Here is a 21,649-nt window from a genome sequence, read left to right on the forward strand (position 1 = left end):
GGTTGGCAAAGTCCGTCAGAGATGCCCTGCCCTTTGATGTTATCAGAGTGATGTACTTTACTGACTCATCGTGTGTTTTATCACAAATAGTTTCCAACAGTGCTATGTTGAACACATTTAATTCTCATCGTATTGGAGAAATTCAATCTGCGACCAACAAGGATGACTGGAGGTGGGTCCCGGGGACGCAAAACGTTGCAGATTTGGGCACCAGAAGCACCTGCAAAGTATCAGATTTGGGACCAGGTTCCAGGTACAGATTGGGCCCAGAATGGTTGCGCCAGGATGAAAGTGCGTGGCCGGTGAAAACTGCCGAAGAAGTCAAGCAGATTTTACCCCCAGAGGAGTTGAATACCAAAATGGTTAAGTTATGTTCAATGAAAGTTGCCGGAGAAGCCGCTGAAGATGTCTTTAGGTTTAAGCACAGGAGATCATTTGGACAGGCCAAACGTATTATGGCAGCTGTCCTGCAAGTTGCGAACACCTGGTTGAAGAAGCTAAAGAGCAGACAAGAAGGTAAGGCTACAGCCGCTGGTAGTCATGTAGCAGCCGCAGATTCTGTGTACAAGCCGTCTTTGTACAATTTTATGGCGGCGGCGGGACTTTTCATTGTGTCACGAAGCCAAGAGGATGAGTGGATAAATGACGCTAAAGGCAATTATGCGTCATTAAATCCATTAGTGCATGAAGTATCATTGACCTGGCCTGTCGTTGGTCCAGGTGGAAAGTATGTGACCAGGGAGATGAGGATTCTTAAGATGGTTGGTCGTGGACAGCCAGTCATTGACGCCATTACTGGTGGCCGTAAAATGATATTTGAAGACATGCCAGGTTTAATAATTTTGGAGCCTGGTAATTGGTTAGCTGCTGTTTTTATGAGAGAAGCGCATGTTGAGCTTCACTCTGGTGTCCGTGGAACTTTAGCTGAGAGCCGCCGTTGGTGCTGGATTGTGAAGGCAAGGAGGTTGGCCATCATGGAAGTGAAGAAGTGTTGGCCCTGCAGTGTTGAGAGGGCTAAGGAATGTCGTGCTACCATGAAGGAGGTGTTACCTGACAAGTTGGTCCCGAGCAGGCCTTTTGAAGCTGTGCAAGTCGACCTGATGGGTCCGCTGGTTACGAGGAGAGCTGCCGCCAAAACGAGGAGTCAGACAGCAACGAAGAAGGTGTGGGTGTTCGTGGTGGTCTGCAGATTCTCAGGGGCGTTGTGGTTAGATGCCTTGGAAAAGTATGATACCAGCAGTATCCTGTTGTCCCTGCGCAAGTTGGAAGCTGTTCATTGTCTGACGAAGATCATAGTAAGCGACATGGGCACACAATTATCCGGTGCTCGCAAGGTTTTAGAGCAGAAGTTGGGCAGCCAGGTAGAGTTTTCTTGGTCTCAGATCCCGGCCCGAGCCCACCATTATATTGGGCAGGCTGAGAAAATGGTGGGATTAACCAAGAGATTGCTGTCCAAGAAGTTGGTGAAAAGTTCTGTTAATTTCAACGAGCTCCTGGTGCTGTTGGCGGAGGTCAGCAAAATTATGAATAGCAGACCACTGACGATTGAAGCTGCGAACGACGTGGAGAATTGGCGGCTGATTACCCCTGGCCAGCTGCTGGGAAATGTTGACCGCCAGCCGTTGTGCAATGTGGCGATGAAACCGGAGGACCAAATTTCCTCCAGGTTGAAGTTGTTGGAAGATTTATCTGCCCAGTTTTGGACTGCTTACCGCCAGGAGATCCTACCGAAGATATTACGGATGTCCAAGTGGAAGGATGAGATGGCAGAGCCACTAGCTGACGGAGATATAGTTCTGGTTACGAGTACCAATCCCCTGATGAGATGTTTGAGGATGGGCCGAGTGACGAGAATTGAGGATGGGAGAAAGACTGCAAGAGTCTTGTTCAGACTGACAGATAAATCTCCCCTAGAAGAACATGCTGTATCAGTCAGGCAGTTGTTAAAAATTATGATTAATAATTGATTCTTATTTTATGGAAATTGAGATTTTTTTAGTAAAAAAGCCACATTTTTCATATGCCTATTTTTATGCCCAAAATAAGAATCAAATGAAATGCGATTAAATATTCTTCTATTTCATATGCTCAAATTTAATTTTATTGAGTTTAATTTCTTTTCAAAAGTACAATTCATTTTAAAACTTACCTGAAAAGTTTAACAAAAACGAATAAATGTGTCGAGGTTGCGTGATTCGATATTTATTCTAAGAAAAAAAATCAAGTATTTTTTTAGCAGATTTTTTTAAAATTATATATGAATTTCAATCAAGTAAAACATTTTTATTCAGATCAAGGAATGATTGAAAATTCATATTTAAAGTTTTTTTTTTTTTTTTGTTTACAAAGAAAAATTGGTATTTTTTTCATAATTTCAATGAAAATTCTAACGAAGATATTATTATTTTGCTATTCTTTAAGTATTAAAAAGTTTTATTGTTGATTAAGATATTACAGTTCTTATTCATTAGGTTTGAAAAACTTTCTGCCCAAGGATTTTGAAAAATTTTTTCTTACTACTCTTTTTGATGCTTAACAAATTTAGTTTTAAGTACCTATAAATCTTAATTTTCTTGTCTAAGATTTATTTCGTTTTATTTTTACATTATTTGTTTACATTTACATTTCAACCTGATTTCGTAGGTACTTATTGATTTATTAATAATGATTTATTGCCTATTGATTATGAAATGATTATTATTTAGTATAGTTGTTATATTTACAACATCATGGTTAATAGGATTATCTATTTTAGGATTGTGTATGTGATCTTGTGATTGTCATGTGCATGGAATGTTGTATGGTACAAACCAATCCCCATCCTTCTATCCTAAAATGTGAGGTATTATGAGTCCTAGTGAGGAGTATAATATTGTGTATGCATTTCACGGGGTTTCATTTAGTTAGGAGCAAAATTGTCACGTTTTCGGGATGTGGCCATTCTCATGTGATTATGGTGAGTTGAGTTTAGTGAGAAATGTTGCTAGCGCTCAGCGCGAAAAAAAAACCTTGAATCTCGTTAAGGAAGTTAATTTGACTTTCAAACGGGGGGTGTGTCTTAACCTCTTTTCGAGGAAGCCTTGTGTTTATCAAGTTCGAAATTAAATTCCTTATCATTAAACCAAAATCAAAGCGCAAATGTCGTCTTTTAGGGCTTTCCTTTCATAATGTGGCGCGGCATAGAGTGTTTGTTTATTTTGGATGCGCACGTTCTTTACTTTTGAATGAGATATGAGAGTGTGAAGATTTCGGAGAACAAAATTGGGCCTATCATTGGTCTCATTGAGTGTGAACGACCCTAGTATATCAGGGATTTGAAACCATAAGAGCTTCAGGTAGAATTTGTTAATTTGATTAAGAAGTATGGTGTATAGGACGATTATATGTAGTTTTAAAAAGGCTTTAGCCAGCTAAGCATGAAACTTAATTATGATTAATATATGATTTAGTAATTGTTATGTGCCTTATTGTTGCATTTAACAAGGATTTATTAAACCAAATAATTTCCTTTAAAGCCAAAGTTTCCAAAGATTCTTTAACCATAAGAAAAGAAAAAGATTTTTTTTAGTGCTCAAAGTTTTAAGATAACGAATAATATTTTATTCTGTTTATTAATTGATCTTGTAATTTCAGGTCTTTGAAATAATTTCATCAATAAATCTATATTCAAACCTGCTGTTGAAACTTGATGGTTCCTGGTATTGGGGGTTTGTATGTTCGCCAACTGATCTCGTGAACTTCCCGCTAATTCGGAAGTCAAGCTCAACCAAAGTGTCATGGTTGAGACAGCTGGAAAAATCTAGAAAAAAAGATAATTTTAAAAATAACTCTTTTTATGAAGATAGATATGTGCAAAATATGTGTAACACATATATTCATGTATATGTAATGCTGCATTTATTTTTAATACAAAGCTTTTCTACAATTTTGAAATATCATGCATAAAACTTCTACTATTGGATTTTAAAATTTATTTTTTGTATTTTGTTGTTACTTATATGCTACCGGCAATATTTAGTTGAGAACAAAAGAGTTCTTGTAACAAATTTGATTTGTTTAAAAGTATTTATGGGTTTTGTGATTCTTGTCTTATTTTATATACTGCACAATGCAGTAAGTAATACTTTCATATTCAAGCAAATATGTAATGCATATTTTAAGTAAAGAGAATTTTTACATCATTACTTTGTATTTATGTTATGTATTTATAGTTCCAAAAGTACATAGGATATATAAAAGCATAAATTTTACGAATCAGGTGAAATGTTGCACCTAACTCTATATTTTTTATTACTATTAAACCTTTCAATTTAAAATTTGCTTGAGCGTCTTAACTTTAACAAAAAATTATTAACTAACATGAATTTATATTATTGTACACCTCAATATGATCTGACCTCGAAGTGCTAAAAACATAAATCGGAAGTCAAGTTTGGGTATTAAAGTTGATTGATTGATTATTTTGTATTTACTCATGATATTTATATTATATTTAAAAGTTTTTCTAATAATAAGAAAGCTGTAATGTAACATATTTTATTTCCAATTTACTTTATACCTTACGCAAAAACTTTCAATATTAATGCAATATATCTTATAACTAAACTGTAGTTAAAAGTGTAAATGGTAGATATAGGTTCCTGGTAGTTTTTCCTTCTGCAAAATTTTAGTTATAATCACTTTATCAATAGAATATGATTTTAAAATGATTTTTATCTTCTTATATAGTAAAAAGTTTTTCTTTGGGTTTGATATTTACCACATTCTTTAAAGAATAAATATAGAGAACAACAATCCAATGTTAAAATTGTATAAATGCTACGGCCTAAAATCCCGCAAAGAACAGTGAAAGTATATATACATTTGTATATGGGAATTAATAAGGATTTAATGCATAATTTCACAGGGATAGGAAAATTAATGACAAATCAATCTTCCTCCCAATTCTCAAATTTTGATTATTTTTAGCTTTTAATCATTGAAGAAATTCTTTAGGTTAGAGGATTGAAGGGTAAGCGACAGACTCTACGTGTTCTAGAATCTATAGTATCTACAAAGTCTAGACATTAAAAGCATACGCATTTTTTTCTTTGCCTGTTAGCTGGTTGATGTTGTACTACCTTCAATTCTTATTTTGACTAGAGCTGTAGAAAAAACACTGTATGTATGTCCTTAAACAATATCAAACACTGTTGTTTAATCCTTTTATTCTTATTTATTTTACATTATCTCTCAGTTCTGTTATTTTAACTAGAACAATTTTATTAATAAGAAACGCAGCAACAACAAACTGACAATATTCAAGACGAAACAAGGACATGATTTGTCTAAAGTAGTGAAGTAGTGGAAAGGTGCAAAAGCACGTAACTATTCAGGAGAGGTATCTGGTTCGAATCTGAGCCACACAGACATTAAAAAATGTACCTACTACTGTTATGTTAGGCGCCTGACTTTAATTGTATGGGGAATGCCTTGTCCTAAAATCGTTCAATCAAATAGTTGGTTGCCTGTTGGGTTACTTCATACCCATGAGGTGCATGAACACTTTTCACCAATTATATGACTCGCAGTATGTTTGAAGGAGCGTGGAGAGGGGGCTAGTGAATTGGTTGTTTGCAGTAGCTGTTACGAGAAGCTACAAAACTAATTAGCAAAACATTTGTTTAATAATTTAAATTTTACAATTTCAAAATAGCAATTATTTTTAATTTCTTTTTATTTCAGGTTCCTATGGCTATTCTCCGGACCTTCATATGAACTTAAACCAAACTACACTATCTAACAGTCATGATAATGAATTACTCCACATTTTGGAGCACCCTAATGAAAATATTCCAGTGATATTGGAACACCCTAATTCTGCCCTCGTGCCCAAAAATGAACCTATTACGATGAATTGTAAGGTAAGTTTTTCTAAGGTACACGTACGTTCCTCATTCTGTCCGTAAATTTACTTCAAATTTTTGATGATTTGTCATTTGATAATTAATAATTATTTTGGTCAATATGACATCTAATTAAGAAACACATTATTGATATTGATATCAATCAATTTACTGTTGTTTTCTATCTAAAAATTTTTATTGTGTAAATTTAAAAACTAATGTTTTTTTTCATATTCTCATAAGGTTATCCATTAAAATATTTCTTAGGCCTAAATCCTATAAGTTTAATTTGCCTGTGGCGTAAAATTTTCTAACTTATTTTTTTTTCTCTAAAATTGTAAAAAGTTTGAATTATGAATATTTATGAAGCTAAGCAGGCAATTTCCATTAAATGGAAAGTGTGGTTAAATAATTTTCCTTGCTAAGAACAAGGGATCTTCAGATATAAGACAAAAAACGATAAATTGATATATTTACCCTATGCTGATAGACCAATTTCCAACCAATCAATTTAATAAAAGTTTTTAAACTATCAAATAAGATTTGGGGACTATATAGTTTATAGTACAACTTCAATGTCCACTCCCTCCCAACATTAAAATAACTTTTTAAATTTTTATGTACCATTTAGAATTTTATTTTATTGTGAATCTGTTTTAAAAAAATCTTTCTGCTCTGTTAAATTTTTTTTTCGGGGTGGAGGGGATTGTAAAGTTCTCTAAGGATTTTAGGTTTTTACAATGAAGTTTAGATTATCGTGATAAGGTTGGAAACTTTATCAATCTATATGCAGATTATTTTTGGCATAAACTTATTATTTTTAGTAGAGCAGTCAGTAAAACTATATTTCTTAACGTTCATCTACTTGATTGTCAGAATGGTCTATGATAATGGTTAAAATTTCTTATCTTCAGTGCCTACGCAAACTATAATATCTTCACAGTTCTTGTATTACAGTTTATAGCTATTTTCTTTTGATTTACATTTGCACGCTTGTCGATACTTCGTTATTCACGGACAAAAATTTTCTTGTTTTAAGTACAAACATACAGACAACCAAATCTTTGATTGCAAGGCCTTTTTTTCCATTAATTTCACGTGCCAGACATATAGCAGTACCATTTGCAACGTATTTCTGTAATAAATGAATATTTGATATGATGTATATTCACCTTTTTAAGTGAATATGTCTTAATAATACTATTAATTTTCTTCTTATTATCATATGTCTGCATTTACAGGGCGTGGAGACAAAAGACAAAATATTATTTCAGTGTATTGTATGTTACCCTTATATTTAGTAGTAAAGATTTCCTAAAAATTATAGAATTGAAAAGTAGTATACAAAAAGCTAAAACACTTAACACTTTTTGTAATAATTTCTAGGATTTTTTTTAACTTTCCATGATTTTGTTAGCCGTTTGTTATTAGGCCAAAAGTAATATATTTTTGAATAAGAAGATTATTATTGAAGAATAATAATTCTCTACCCAACTTATATTGAATAACTTTATCAACACATACAGACCATGTCAATTGATGATCAATATTGACACTAACCAAACATACACACCAGATGATCAATATTGTCACCAACTAAAAATACAGACCATGTCATATGATGATCAATATAGTCACTAACTAAACATACAGACCATGTAATATGATGATCAATATTGTCAACAACTAATCATACAGACCACGCCATATGATTATCAATAATTTCACTAACTTTACATATAGACCAGAAGAATATACATTGTTGTTAATATTATTAAAAATATATATTTGACTTTCTCATAGTGTAATAACTCAATACATTGGTCATTTTATCAATGATATACAGACCTTGCTATATAATGATAACAAAAATACCAAGTATTGATCATATTATCAATGATATACAGACTTTGTTATATTAATTGTTACAGGTCTTTTTCATATGGATTTTAAAAGTGCTTGTATTCACTTTATAAATCTTTGTACATATTGTGCTCATTGCTATTAAGTTAAGTATTTACTTAACAGTAGGAGTTCAAACATTAACAGCTAGGATAACAATAGAAATATGGGTATAAAAGAGAGAAAATTAAATTGTTTAAATTGTGCTCATAAAATATTTTATTAAAAGAAGTACCAGAATAATATTTCTAAGACACTAACTTATTAAGCGGGATCTTAACTTTTTACAATAATATAAATACATTTAAAATAAGATTCTTCGCCCTAGTATACACTCATTTGTATTATTGCCCTGACTGATTAAAGGGGATATTATGACAACTTTCTCCACATAATTATACAAGTTATAGTGAGGTATTATAATAATAAGAAGGAGTACAGAGAGCTTTCATTAAATAAATAAATAGTTAAACTTCAAGGGAGATTCTCAAATTTTATTTATTACTTCCTTTGTAGCGTAGCTATTCTACAAAGTTAAAGTTTATCAGTGAGAAACAAATAGTGATTTTAATTAGCAGTATGATCCATTTAAGCATATAAACAAACATTATTTATACAATCAGTGGACACTTCAGCTTCACTTCAGCTTAAGCAACCTTTTTTTGAAACAATCCAGGGATCTCAAGGGGTAGGACAATGGACGATAAATTGGTGTAAAAAATTACCCCTTCTGTAAATTGAAGCTATTGATTGAAAAAATTGGACACTACTAGTTTGGACCAACCAATCAGAATTCAATAAAGTGCAAAAAGTTTTTGAGCCAAAGAATAAGATAACTTATTTATTAAACTTTTTGTATGTAGTTTACAAATTCTCTTCTCCCTGATAACACCCCCAACACACATAAAATTACAAATTGATATCCCTTCCTAACAAAAGAAAACAAATGGATGTTTATTTTTCATTTCCAGTGCCACAAAAATTGCAAGTATAGTCTAATTGAATTTTGAAAAGCGAGGCTGAACAAAAACATTAAGTCTGTAGGCAACGCTTTAATTAAAGTTAGTTAAATCAAATCAATTAAAAAATAACATTTTGTTATATTCTTATTTCAAAAATGGTAAAATATCACAATTATTTGTTAAGGAAAAATGTAGTCGATAAAAAATACTTTTATTATTTTAATGATGAACTACATGCAATTGTACAATATAGAAAACTTATAATATAATAAACAAGAATTCCACTATTTGATACATGTAGACATTTAATACTATTAGACTTATCTATAAGATTATTAGAGCTTTTTAAATAAAAATAATGTTATGAAATATAGTATTATTTTATAATATCTAACCATATTCAATAATTCATTTCTATTAAGTACACATAACCAAGGTTATAGAGTAGCTATGCTACTATAATATACACATACATGTATTTAATGTTTTATGAGTAAACATAAGGTAGAATTAAGTTGTTAAAAGTTAGTTTGTTTAATACTGGGTGTATAATTAAGGAATAATGTTTTAATTAAAGTATAGTCACAATTATGTTCATTTAAACAAAGGGATCGGCAGCTGCTTGTACCTATACAAGAAGCGGTTGGGTCGCACTGTTTAAGGATTGTTAAAACTATTTTGCTGCAGCTAAGATTTTATAAATGAGACAGCGCAAAATGGCACAAAAAATGACGGCATAAAATAAAGTTGTCCAATGAGAAGACAGTAATCATTGTAATTGACCAATGGTAAAATTGATACTCGCCTCTCATTGGTCATTTTTTTGTGCCATTTTGCGCTGTCTCTGCGGCTTATATATATACTACCGGCCACGCCCCTAGAGGCCTCTAGTGGCACTGAAGTATTAGGTTTTTTTATTTCAAATATCTAATTCGAGAAAAAATTTTTATTTTGCGTTCAAGTCAATAAGCAAAGGCGTAACTATTAAAATTTTTTTTTTTATTTCTTTTGGGAGGGTGGTGGTAACCTTCCCAAAATAGTTATAAACCTTCCCGGGACCTATGAGAAGCTACCCTGTTAAGGAGAATCTGATCGGTTCATCAGTTAGCGAGATCCTTCAATACAAACATACAGACACACAAACATCCTGTTACTTTATTATGATCGAGGATAATATTATTTATAATTCTTTATAGGCGTTAAGGTTATTGTTTAGTAAAACAGGAAAGGATGGAAAATCAGAATTCTCCTAACTAACACCTCTAACCTCACGTTTCACAGATCTGAATTAACATAGTAACATAATAACCTACTCTAAAAATCATTGAATTATTAGATTAAGATAGATTTATTCATAATACCAACTATTTTTTTTAGGCCAAAGGCTCCCCGCCACCAAAGATAAGATGGATGAAGAACGGTGAGAAAGTTGAAACAGCACCAGATGTTCCACATTCTCATAGGTTACAATTTAATAGTTGCTTTGTACTTACAAATAACAAGCACATTTTTATCCAAAATTAGGAATTGAAGACAAATTATATGATAAAGTTAATTGAACATTTAAAGCTAGGAGTGTCAACCCAATATATGAAATTGGATAAAAATTTTTTTACATAGAATCAGCCATGTGTAATTCAAAACAAAAAATAAATCTTAATTTGAAGGACGGGGATATGGGAATTTTCATCTTTGAAAAAATATTAGCAAAATATTGACTAAACTATGATTTTTTAGGGTTTTGCTTCCAACAGGATCCTTATTCTTTCTCAGAGTTATCCATACGAGAAGTGATCAGGTAACTTATTATCTTATAATTTCCAGAACCAACCCTTTTTTGGAGGCTTTACAGTGACCATTTGTCTGCACTACCTTTGTCTAGAGGTCTTAAATATTCATTGTAATGAGTGACACTTTTCAGCTAAGGCATTCCTTCTTCCTACTACAAGACACAGCGATATTCCTTGGTGCGAATAAGTGTAAATGTTACCGTCAATAATTACATCTTATGAAATAAAAAGCTTAATAGATATGAGAATAACAACTATTTTCTCTAATTTTGACACTTAGGGGAGTAATTTGGCCTTGATCTTTTGAAAGTAAAACAAGAGGAGGATATAAGTTTGTTATAGAATAGATATTCATATTGATTAAGGCGATAGAATTTTTTAAAAGCTTTTAAAGGTGGGTGCTTTAAGAAGTGCATATTATTATGTACATGTCACCACGTCCAATCCATTGAATACATAACTTTTGGCTGTAAGTCTTTAATGTGTAAAGCAAAGGTTTACGCTTGAGCATTGGTTCTTCTAATGTCACTCGCATTGCATAGCGGCAGTTAGTTATATCTATTCATAGTGTAAGTTTTTTTATCCAAGGTAAAAAGTAGAAAAGTTTAAGGTGTAAAGATAATTTATACTTAAAGGGATTTAACCAGGAAGGAAAGGACAATTAGAGTCTAAATCTACACTTACTCCGTCATTAATTAAAACTACCATGGGTATTATGATATTATGACTTCATAAATTTGTTATTGAAATTACAATTCGAAAATAGGCGTAGATAATAGATTTATCCTCCATCGCCTTTCCCTTATTCCTGATAATTTTAAAGGGATTTAATGAAGATTGGCAAAATATTCACGATATGTAGTAAAATTTTATCACATTTTGATGGCTCGGCATTTGCTCGTTAACAGTGCATCACCCACCAATTTAATCGTAGTGTTATAAAGCTATACTGAAAGAATTGATACATGCATTGGGAACAGGTTTAGACATCCAATTAACATCAAACAACATCCATTTCCCTTCGGCTTACCTCAAGTATCTGGTGCGCGGCTGCCGAGCCCTTATATTTTGAAAGGTGTATCCAAATACTTTAGATTTTATAGAGAACATGTGCTTATAAATACCTTTGCCAATATGTGAATTAAAGCATATTTTACTATATATTTCTTCTCAAACAAACAGTCGATTGTCCTATCATTTTTAAAGAGGTTCAATTGTACCATGAAATGAGTTGTATTGACTATGGTCACGCGCCGGACATATTGTAACTTATGTTCCGGGCTTTAGAAACCTCAAACCATAAACTCTCTAATGACTATACTTCGACGATATGAATAATGCAATTCTTGTTAAAAAATGTATTAATATGAAAATGCTATTTTCTTTTCTTAAAAAGTATTTTGTTAAAGTTTATTTTACTGTACTTATCCTTAGAAGAAAAGTGCATGTTGGAAAAAAATGCACTTACTTTCCTGCACTAACTTGATAACTCTGATTTTATCTTTCATCTGGGATACAGGGATGAAACAATGAAATGAATGATATGTTATGTGTTTTAATTTTGCCCTTAGCACCTTCTATATATTTATAACTAAAAAGGGTTGAAGATTATACATTAGGTTCCTTAATTAAAAAACTTAATTTAATATAGAATTAGACATTGATTTTAGATATTTGTAAGCATTAACTTAAGCAGGAAAGCAGTAACTTGTAGAGGTCAGTTTTAGTCTATTTTAAATTAAAGTATGATCAATTTATTATGACTTAGCCTATATGACACTAAATAAAAATGGTCATGGCTAATTATAATCGAGATAACCTTATTCTACTTATGTTTGTACAATAATTATAAAAGTGTTGACAGGGTAGGCAATAACAATTTATATGTTAATTTTCAAATTCATAATTCATAAGTATTTGATTTAATGCCCATTGTCCTATAACTTCATCCCTTTATCGTATAAAACTTTGAAACACAAGCGTTAAACTTTTAAAGGTTTTGGTGATAGAGAATTTAAAGGCGTATGATATGTGTCCGGGCATACAGATTCGGAAAATTTAAATGCTTACTTAACCTTTCAAATAACAAAACATTTAATTCACTGTAATGTTCTAAATTAACATTTATATGAAAAGTAGCCTTAACAATGATATATATCTATGGCATGGTTATTCCCTAACAGGGATTAAAACTGCAGACTTTTTTCTACTTCCATAATATGAATATTTCCCCTCGTGTTTTAGAACTGGTTTTCATACAGCTGAAATGAATCGTATCTTAAGACATGAAAGTTATACAATCAATATTTCTAGGATGATGGTGTGTATTGGTGCGAAGCTTACAATCAGTTTGGTGTCGCTAAGAGTAATGAAGCTACTCTTCAAGTTGCAAGTAAGATTAAATTTTAAAAAATATTATTACCATTTACATGAATCTTGTATAGCCTGTATACTAAAGTATGTACTATATATTGTATAGTTGTATGTCGGCAAAGATCTCATAAACTTCTGGACCGATAAAAATGGTCATGGTCAAAGAAAGGTTAGGCATTTAGGCATGACACACTCCTTGCGTGACTTGATCATGAGAAACAAACCCACACGTAAGTTACTTCTCTTTTACATTGTACATTTATGTCAAAAAGTTTAAGAATAGTTAAAAATAATATTTAATCAATATGCCGTTATCAATCTAATATTTATTCTATATTTGTCGACAATATATCTAAAATAGACTTTACCATTAAATAGAATATTGTTAAGAAATTTGAACAAAAATTCAAGAATTATTAATAATCTTGATAAATAAATTTGATGTTAATATTAAATGATTTGTATTTATATTACATACTATTAATTAATCTTGGTATAATCATGAATATTGTTGACTCAGAAATACAAACATAAATCATATTCTTCTCTGCTTAACCTAGAGTAATTTTGTTGACATATAATTTAAAAAGCTAAAGTAATTCATATTTTATTATATAAATTCAAATTGTTGTACTAGAGTTGAACACAAAAGCTAATATTTATAATTACTACTGTAAACCTATATCTTCTATAGTTCTCTATTTCATTAACGCATTTTTAGAATCATATGTATATATAATAACAGCACTAGAGTATTACAAGGAATAGCATATAAATACTTATTGATATAGACAAATAGCCTGAGACTAATCGTATGTTTAAATTATTTTGAGTTAATAGAAACAATATATCTTTAAGGAAAGCTACAATGCTTTGACTCAAACCTATATTTCCTCACTTCCGAACCTTACCATTCTAGCCTTGACTTTTATTAAACCCAACCTAATCTGCAAAAGACATTCAAAATACTGTTTTTCCTAAAAAAGTTTTAAAAACCTATAGTAATGTAAATAGAACTTACAACTTAACTAGCAGAAGGTACAATTTTTATTGTGATTTAAACTCAAACACCGACATCTTCCCTACAACAAGTGAGCCCATTACCATTTACCCTAATGCCACTCTGGTTTACTCTAATAAACCAATTTGTTGTGTAATTTATTATTGCTAAACAATAACAAGTCAAATCAGCATGCTATGTAATTACAATTCTGGGATCAAGTAGGGAATATGAAGGAGAGTATTTTTTCCATCAGGCTTTAAAACAGCTGTCTATAAAGCCTTTTTTTTTATCATTGAAACATTATACAACAAAGTTAACGAGGTTGGTAAAAATTCTTGTTTTCTTTAACTAAATATACTAAATCGCTATGCAATTTTGTGCTTTAGCTATTCCAGATTAGATATAGTTAAGGTCATGATTGTTTTGTTGTCCTTGGATCTTAACAGCTATTGAATCTAATCAGTTATCAAAATTCCGTAAAAATAACTATGCATTGTATTACCGACTTGATCCAATTTCTGATTAGCATGGTTGTAATTATTACTAGCTTTGCTAAAGTCAAAGATACATTAATTATATATTATCTACAAGAATGTATATACATATATTATACAGACATGGGAAGACAATAGCTCTTAAATTAATATGTATTATCTCCCACCCACCACCTTTATAAATAAGCTTAAAATTGTATAATTTAAGGATAAGAATCGAGAGAATAATGAATTTCTTCCTATCCCTGTATTTAATTTTTTGTTGTTGTTAAAAAACTCCCCCTTCCTATGTAATTTAATCATTTCTCCTTCTTCCTGATCGAAAACTTGATAGAATTGTTTAATTGAAATAGGGGGCTATGTTGCATATTGACTTAAGTAGTACAGTTTTTCTACATATCAAATATCACACAATTGTTAACATCTTGAAGAAATTTTTTTGCAACCTCTGCCATAGTCTGAATCAAGATAACTTTATAATATTCCCCTTTTCTTTAGCTTGAGAAAAAGTGCAGAATATGAAAATGTTCTAACTTTTGTTCAACCATGAAAATCACAGAAAATATGGCAAAATCTCACATTCTTCCCTCCGACTCCTATAATAAGTGCAACTACTCTAATATTAGCAAGAGTATTTTTATATTTTTGATTCTGACAAAAAAGTCCTGAATTTTTTTTAGCTATTTCTAAACATTTTAAAAGTAAAAGGCCAATCAATAAGGAAATTAACGCATTAAGTAATTGATGGATGATACCTGCTAATAATTGACTTTCATCACAAATCTAAATTTGCTAGTTATTTTTTTGCTTAAATACTTGTATTTTAACTTAAGATTAAAAATTAAAAAAAAAATACCTATTGGTTTAGAATGCGTCACTTGCAAAATAAGTGATTTTATACCAAAATAAAATAGAGATATAAACTGAGATATACTTCCTCATTCTAGATTATCATATTTTAATGTACAGCAACTCTACAAGTAAACCCCCTCCACAAATACTTAGTGTACGAGCTGTCTCCATTTAAATCAATAAAGTAGAATCTTTAGATATTATATTTAAATGATTGCTATTCAAATTGAAAAATAAATTTTCCCTTAAACAAGTTGTTTAAGACATAAAATAATTTTTGGTCAGCAATACCAATATTTCTTTTTTTTTTTGTAAATTATTGTGAAACATATTGGTTTGATAGTGCTACACCTTAAATGGAAAAAAACAGTCCTTGTTCATTTTTGTTTCTTTTAAAGGGGAACAAGAAAAGGATGGGAATGTGAACCATTCTATATGCAAATTTAGGTTTTCTGCGCTATCTAAATAGGACATTCAACTAATGGGGGTAAATGATAAAGAGGGTATATAAAATAGAGACTCATAAAAATTGTTTGTAGGTAAAAATATATCTCATAGATAGGAAAATTTACAGTTTTGAAATCACAAACATAAAAATTTTAGGACTGCCAATTAATTTAGCATTTGGGAAAGCTTTTTTTTATAAAGACTGATAAAGCCAACGAATTCTTTATAGTCTTTTCTCGTAATCCTTGAGGTTCAAGTCATTCTTTAAATTAATAGATATTTTAAAAGTCTTTAGACATTAACCTAGATTCAAAGCTATTACTCCTTAACTTGTTATGCTGAATTCTGTGGTAAAAGTCTAGTTACTTGAATGCTCTATTAGTATGTAAAGTGGCTTTGTGTGTATGAATGTGTTTTTGCCATTTATATTTTAGTAATGTGTGCCAGTGTTGGCCATATTTCAGACGGAAATAGCACGACAAGCAGAAATACACGCTGTGTAATTATGTTAAATGAAATGGGTTTGTTTATGTCAATAATCACATATTATCTGATATTTTACATCCATTTTTTAAGTTACCACAGACACATAACCCATTATGTAACTTTAATGAACATTAGTCAATTGGTATAAAATGTACAGCATGACCCTCGAAAAAGTATTTTTAAGCATCTGCAGCCCTTATTTCTCAATGAATTATCAAAAAATGCATATGTCCTTGTTCTCTATAGTATTCCACGTAAGTAGATATAAAAATATTTTTTTTACCTCCATTAACACCGGAGATTTTTAGTGCTAAAGTTTTGAAAAAGTGACTGAGAAAAAAGTAACTTTTAACATGAAACGACTTTTTTAGCAAAATTAAGCTAGAAATCCTTTAATTTTTGTTACTAGCAGAAACTTTATACAAAAATGAAATAAAAAATTTAGTTTTTGAGTAAAAAGCATTTTTTTACACATATTTTTTGAGTCTTTTTAGTTTAATGATATTTTGAAAAACTTACTTATTAGGCAAAATTGTTTAAGATTAAAAAACCAAATAAATCTCTATGAATATAGCAGGAAAATTGTTTTTGTTTCACAATCCTAACTTTAATAACAAAAAAGTTATAAAGAAAATAAAAATAAACATAATGATTTTTTAGTCTAAAAAGCTTAATTTACCCCCTATTAAATAATTGAGATGTCAGAAAAGTAGGCGGAGCAACTGTCATAATTAATCCTTTTCTATAAATAAGGGTTAATAAATAACCTAAAATTTGCAAATAATTAATTCATTCAGTAGTATTTTTTGCCATTAAAAATTTATATTTTTTGGTGGAATAAAAAAGAAATATTTAGTTAACTTGTTTTTCTTTGTGTCTCATTATTCAGTTGCCAGAAAAACATAATATAACCATCCAAAAAATAAGAGAAACAAAAAAATTTCTTTTTCTCAGTCACTTTTTCAAAACTTTAGCTCTAAAAATCTCCGGTGTTAATGGAGGTAAAAAAAATATTTTTATATCTACTTACGTGGAATACTATGGAGAACAAGGACATATGCATTTTTTAATAATTCATTGAGAAATAAGGGCTGCAGATGCTTAAAAATACTTTTTCGAGGGTCATGCTGTAGATGTAAAATTATAAAGAAATGTAATAGTAAGAAAATGAGAAAAGTTACAATAAGAATAAACATATCAATAACATCAAAATTGACTCTAGTACAACGGATGTGTTTTTTCTAGTTGCAATTTTGCAGCATACCCGTATGCCATATTACAGACGGAAAAGCCATTACCCTAAAACTAGCCAAGATGCTTCATTTTGCCAATAGAAGCTGTCAATTTTCTGAATTTTAATTGGTTTCTTTTAGCTATGTATGATAATTTTTTCTCCCATTCTTGCTTTTCTCCTTTCTCTTTTCCCTGCCATCCATCCTATTTTCTTTCGCCTTCTTATTATTCTGTTCTTTTCTCCGTTAAATATTTAAACCTATTTTTCTTATATCTATTTTCTCTCTTTTACTCTTTATCAGATGTACTATTTTTTTGCTTAGTAGTTTTTCTTGCGTTCTCTTTTCTCATACTTAACCTTTTCTCTCTATCAATGTTCCAGATTTTCCGTACAAATTTTCCCCTAAAAATGAGCGTAAACGTCCTTGTTTATCAAATAAATCTGCCAAAAGTTGTTATATTCCCTTCTCAGTCCAATTTAGGGTGTTAATTTTGTACGATAATTGGGTATAATTTCTAGATTGACAATTTGATATCGACCCCTACTACAGGGTCGGGACGTGAATAGACCACTTTTCATTGTTCTGGTAATATAATACATATTTATGATAATATTGGCTCCGTAACTTGCCTCTTGAGGCGAATCCTTTTTTTGTCACCTTTTGTAAAAGAAAGAAATTTAAGTTAAAAGCCTTAAACCTTTCCAAAACTAATTTTAAACTTCCCTAAAAATTGTGGAGTGGTCGGTCCAACCCTATTTCTATCTAGAATATTTACTTATGAGTATAAGGGGTATAAAACGAGTGGTTTGTATGTCCCTCTTCGAAATTTTATAAAAAAAACTTCCCAGAACGTATATATAAAGCTTAAATATAAATGAAATCCACATGGTTAGCTAGATATTTCAGTACAAACAGAGATACATTCCTTGTTTATACATAATATTTTTTTTTATCAGATGCCATATTCTTATCCTTGAGGCGCATATCTAAGGAACCTTGCTCCTATATGTCCCATGAGGATAGTTTAACCCAGCATACAACGATTATTATCTTATTGTATAACAGGGTTTAGGGGAAATATTTCTTATTTCGCAAGTGGAACAAAATGAACATATCTCTTAGATTCTTCCGGTTTGTTGAGGCTTAAAGAAAGAAAAATACATTTTTTCTACTTCCTATAAAAACATAGATTGAAAAGCAAGTGCAATCAGGCAAATTCTTATTAAGAAAGTGAAAATTGATGGCATAGGTAAAGAAATTATATTCAAAGCTTTTGTCATAAATGAATTTCAATTTGTTAATAGTTGAATTTTTATGTGAGTTCTAAAAGAAAACTATATAAAATATATAAAAACAATTTAAAATATTCATCTTATAAAAAATAATAAACAATATTCTGAGAGTTTTTAGTAAATGCACACAGTGAGAGTAAAGTTAAGCCTTATAAAAAAAGATTTTGGGAATGAAATTCAAATTATAATAAAAACCTTCATTCATTTAAAAAATATTTGGTATTTTTGCAAAAATTTCTATTTTATGACTATCATAAGTATCCATTACACATATATAATCATAGGAAATATTTAATGTTATTGGGGTAGCTATGTAACATGGATATAGGGATAAAAACAGTACTGGATAAATTTGTCTACTACATATATTTATAATCTATGTAAGACACTGGAATATGTAAATATTCCTATGTAGGGTTATCCAGTGAAAAAAAAAGGATTTTTGATGCAATTTAAACTATATTTAGATATGAATATGATACCCATAGTACATTTTTTTGTCCTACCACATGCAGAATATAAAAAAATTACCCTATCCCTACGTCGATTATCCTAACTATCAAACTTGAAAACGCTGATCTCAATATCCGTGAATATGGGGGTAAGAAAGGGTTGGAGGAGCTGTATGCAAACCAATCTATAAGTAATAATGACTTTTCATACTAATAATTATGATTATATGTATAATGTTTATTTATTTTTATTCATATTTATATATTAACTGCACTGTAAAAAATATTTCATTAATAAAAACTTTATTTTATTTACAACGCTTCAGTATATAAAAAAGTTAAAGTTAGAAAAGTACTTAGTTTTAACACAAATTTCTTAACATCTAGAAGGTTTTAAACCATTAGATCTTATTTTAATGTATCTCTGAACCAAATCTTGTTGATAAAGTACATTATTAATACTTCCGTGACAAAACCTGCCACAGACAACCAACCCTTGATTGTATGATGTCAGGAAGAATTAACTGTAAATAGTAATGAGTTACGCGCGCATGTTTTGGTCCATGGCATTCCCCCTACTATTAATGTCGCGTACATTCTTAGAACCATGTCGATTCTTACAGATGGTTGGGTGGATGGACTTTTCTATCCTAGAGTAAGTAAGCTTAGAATTAGAAAATTTAATAGCAATTTCATTTATATTCATAATCTTTTTTTTACAGTGTATTTACTTTCTTGGAGTAATCATTACAACATTATAATGTTGGTAGGTGGTTTTAATGAGTTTTGTCGAAGGAAATTATCATTTGATGGTTTTTGATAATTTGTAATTTACAATTTTGTATTCTTTAGGGGTGTAGCTGAGGGTTCATTATATGTACTAAAATGCTATTAAGAATGTAAGAAATCTATAGTATTTTTTTAAAATTAGAAAATTATTTGTGACCTTTCAAAAAAAAGATATAGTTAAAATTTATTTTGTTTAGCACTCGGAGATCACTTCCAACAGGAGCCCTCTGATTTGAAAGTTATTATTGGAGATCAAACTATTATCAAATGTGCCCCTCCTAAAGGACACCCTAGGTAATTTTCTTATAACAAGGATGACATTTTCCATAGCAGCCGAGAAATTCTCGTATCTCCCAAAACAGACTGACGGACATTTCGAATCATAAAGCAGTTTTGTTACTTTTATAAATCTAATAATAAAACCTAATCTAAAATTTGAATTATAATCGTATGAGTATGATCTGTTCAATTTAAACTGCAAATTAATGACGAATTTTATTTAATGGAACATAGTGAAACGTTAGTGTATGATAAACTAATATTCAAGTAGTATAGATCACCGTTTTCGTCTGCTAGCAAATTGTTTTCTGCTACTTGGCTGTTCTAATGTTCCCGACACCGTTGGTTGATTTTAAAAAAGACCCAGAGAGTTGGCACAAGGTCATTTCGATAGGGGAATACAGTTATTTAACCCTTCCCCTCTAGTGTTTTTCTCTAATCTTCAAGTACATATAAAATGTGATCATGTAAATTTAATTTCCTACGCTGGCTTAAGGGTTTGATAATACAAATTTATTTAGGCCTATTATTCGATGGATGAAGAATGGTGAAGTATTTTCAAATTCTGATGATAGAATAAAGCTGACAAAGTCTGGAAATCTGGTATTTAGTGAAGTCAGACAATCAGATTCTGGAGAGTATGCTTGTCAGGTTAGTACGATTTATTGTTTAAAAGTTTGTAAAATAAGGACTTAATTAAGCATGCAAGGTATAAGACAATTAAAGAAAAACTATTTGGTTTTCAAGTATTCTCTCAAAAATATTTAGAATTCTATAATGTACTTGTTGCTGTCAATGGTTTGAATACTCTTTCTTTAGTACAACATCCCTATCTGTATCTAAAATTGCATTGAAAATAACAGTGACCAAATGTTTTTATATTTATCTTTCAAAGCGAAGAGTATGATATTCTTACATTATGCCTTTAAATTTTTCCCTAAGGTATTTTCAATTTATTTTAATAATATTACATTATGATATTAACACTTAATTGTAGAATAAATATTAATTTACATAATAGGTGTGGGAAAATATTTTTTCTTCATATTGAATATCCCTGTCCGGCAAAAGCTCTGACGTTTAAATTATCAATTTTATCAAGAAAGTGTGTAAAATTGATATTGATAGCTGGCACATTTAACTCTTCTGTTGGAAGGAATGCAATCGGGAAAAATCCATGGATGTTAAAGGATAAGACAAATGATAATGTAAATCCAGAACGATGATTAACAAACTTTCTAATTGTGTAAATTAGTTAAAAAGTAAGGACACTGCTAGTTTGCAAAGTTTTATTAAAGAAATTGTTTTTAAACTTTGGGTGCCAGTATAATTTCCTGTACAATGTCCCCAACCTGGATAAATTAATAATTAGATTTTTGCCATTATTTTGTCTAATGGATTTTAAAAA

General features: G+C 30.5%; 1 protein-coding gene and 1 long non-coding RNA gene across 3 annotated transcripts in view; both read left to right on the plus strand.

Moving 5' to 3' along the window:
- The window catches only part of LOC145335011 (roundabout homolog 1-like), a 107,501-nt gene that overhangs the window by 25,558 nt on the left and 60,294 nt on the right, over nt 1-21,649 (plus strand). For both annotated transcript variants that reach the window (XM_080180682.1, XM_080180683.1), the window contains exons 2-7: nt 5,725-5,903; nt 10,127-10,212; nt 10,487-10,547; nt 12,853-12,931; nt 20,160-20,256; nt 20,763-20,892. In XM_080180682.1, coding sequence (XP_080036808.1) covers nt 5,725-5,903; nt 10,127-10,212; nt 10,487-10,547; nt 12,853-12,931; nt 20,160-20,256; nt 20,763-20,892 — 632 coding nt within the window. The remainder of the gene's footprint in view (nt 1-5,724; nt 5,904-10,126; nt 10,213-10,486; nt 10,548-12,852; nt 12,932-20,159; nt 20,257-20,762; nt 20,893-21,649) is intronic.
- LOC145335012 (uncharacterized) lies at nt 2,367-3,671 on the plus strand. Its single transcript, XR_013885116.1, has 2 exons — nt 2,367-3,335; nt 3,634-3,671. It is a non-coding gene; the product is annotated as an uncharacterized LOC145335012 (long non-coding RNA).

The sequence above is a fragment of the Acartia tonsa genome, chromosome 13 (assembly GCF_053477335.1).
Source record: "Acartia tonsa isolate MP-2025a chromosome 13, ASM5347733v1, whole genome shotgun sequence".
Classification (NCBI taxonomy): Eukaryota; Metazoa; Arthropoda; class Copepoda; order Calanoida; family Acartiidae; genus Acartia; species Acartia tonsa.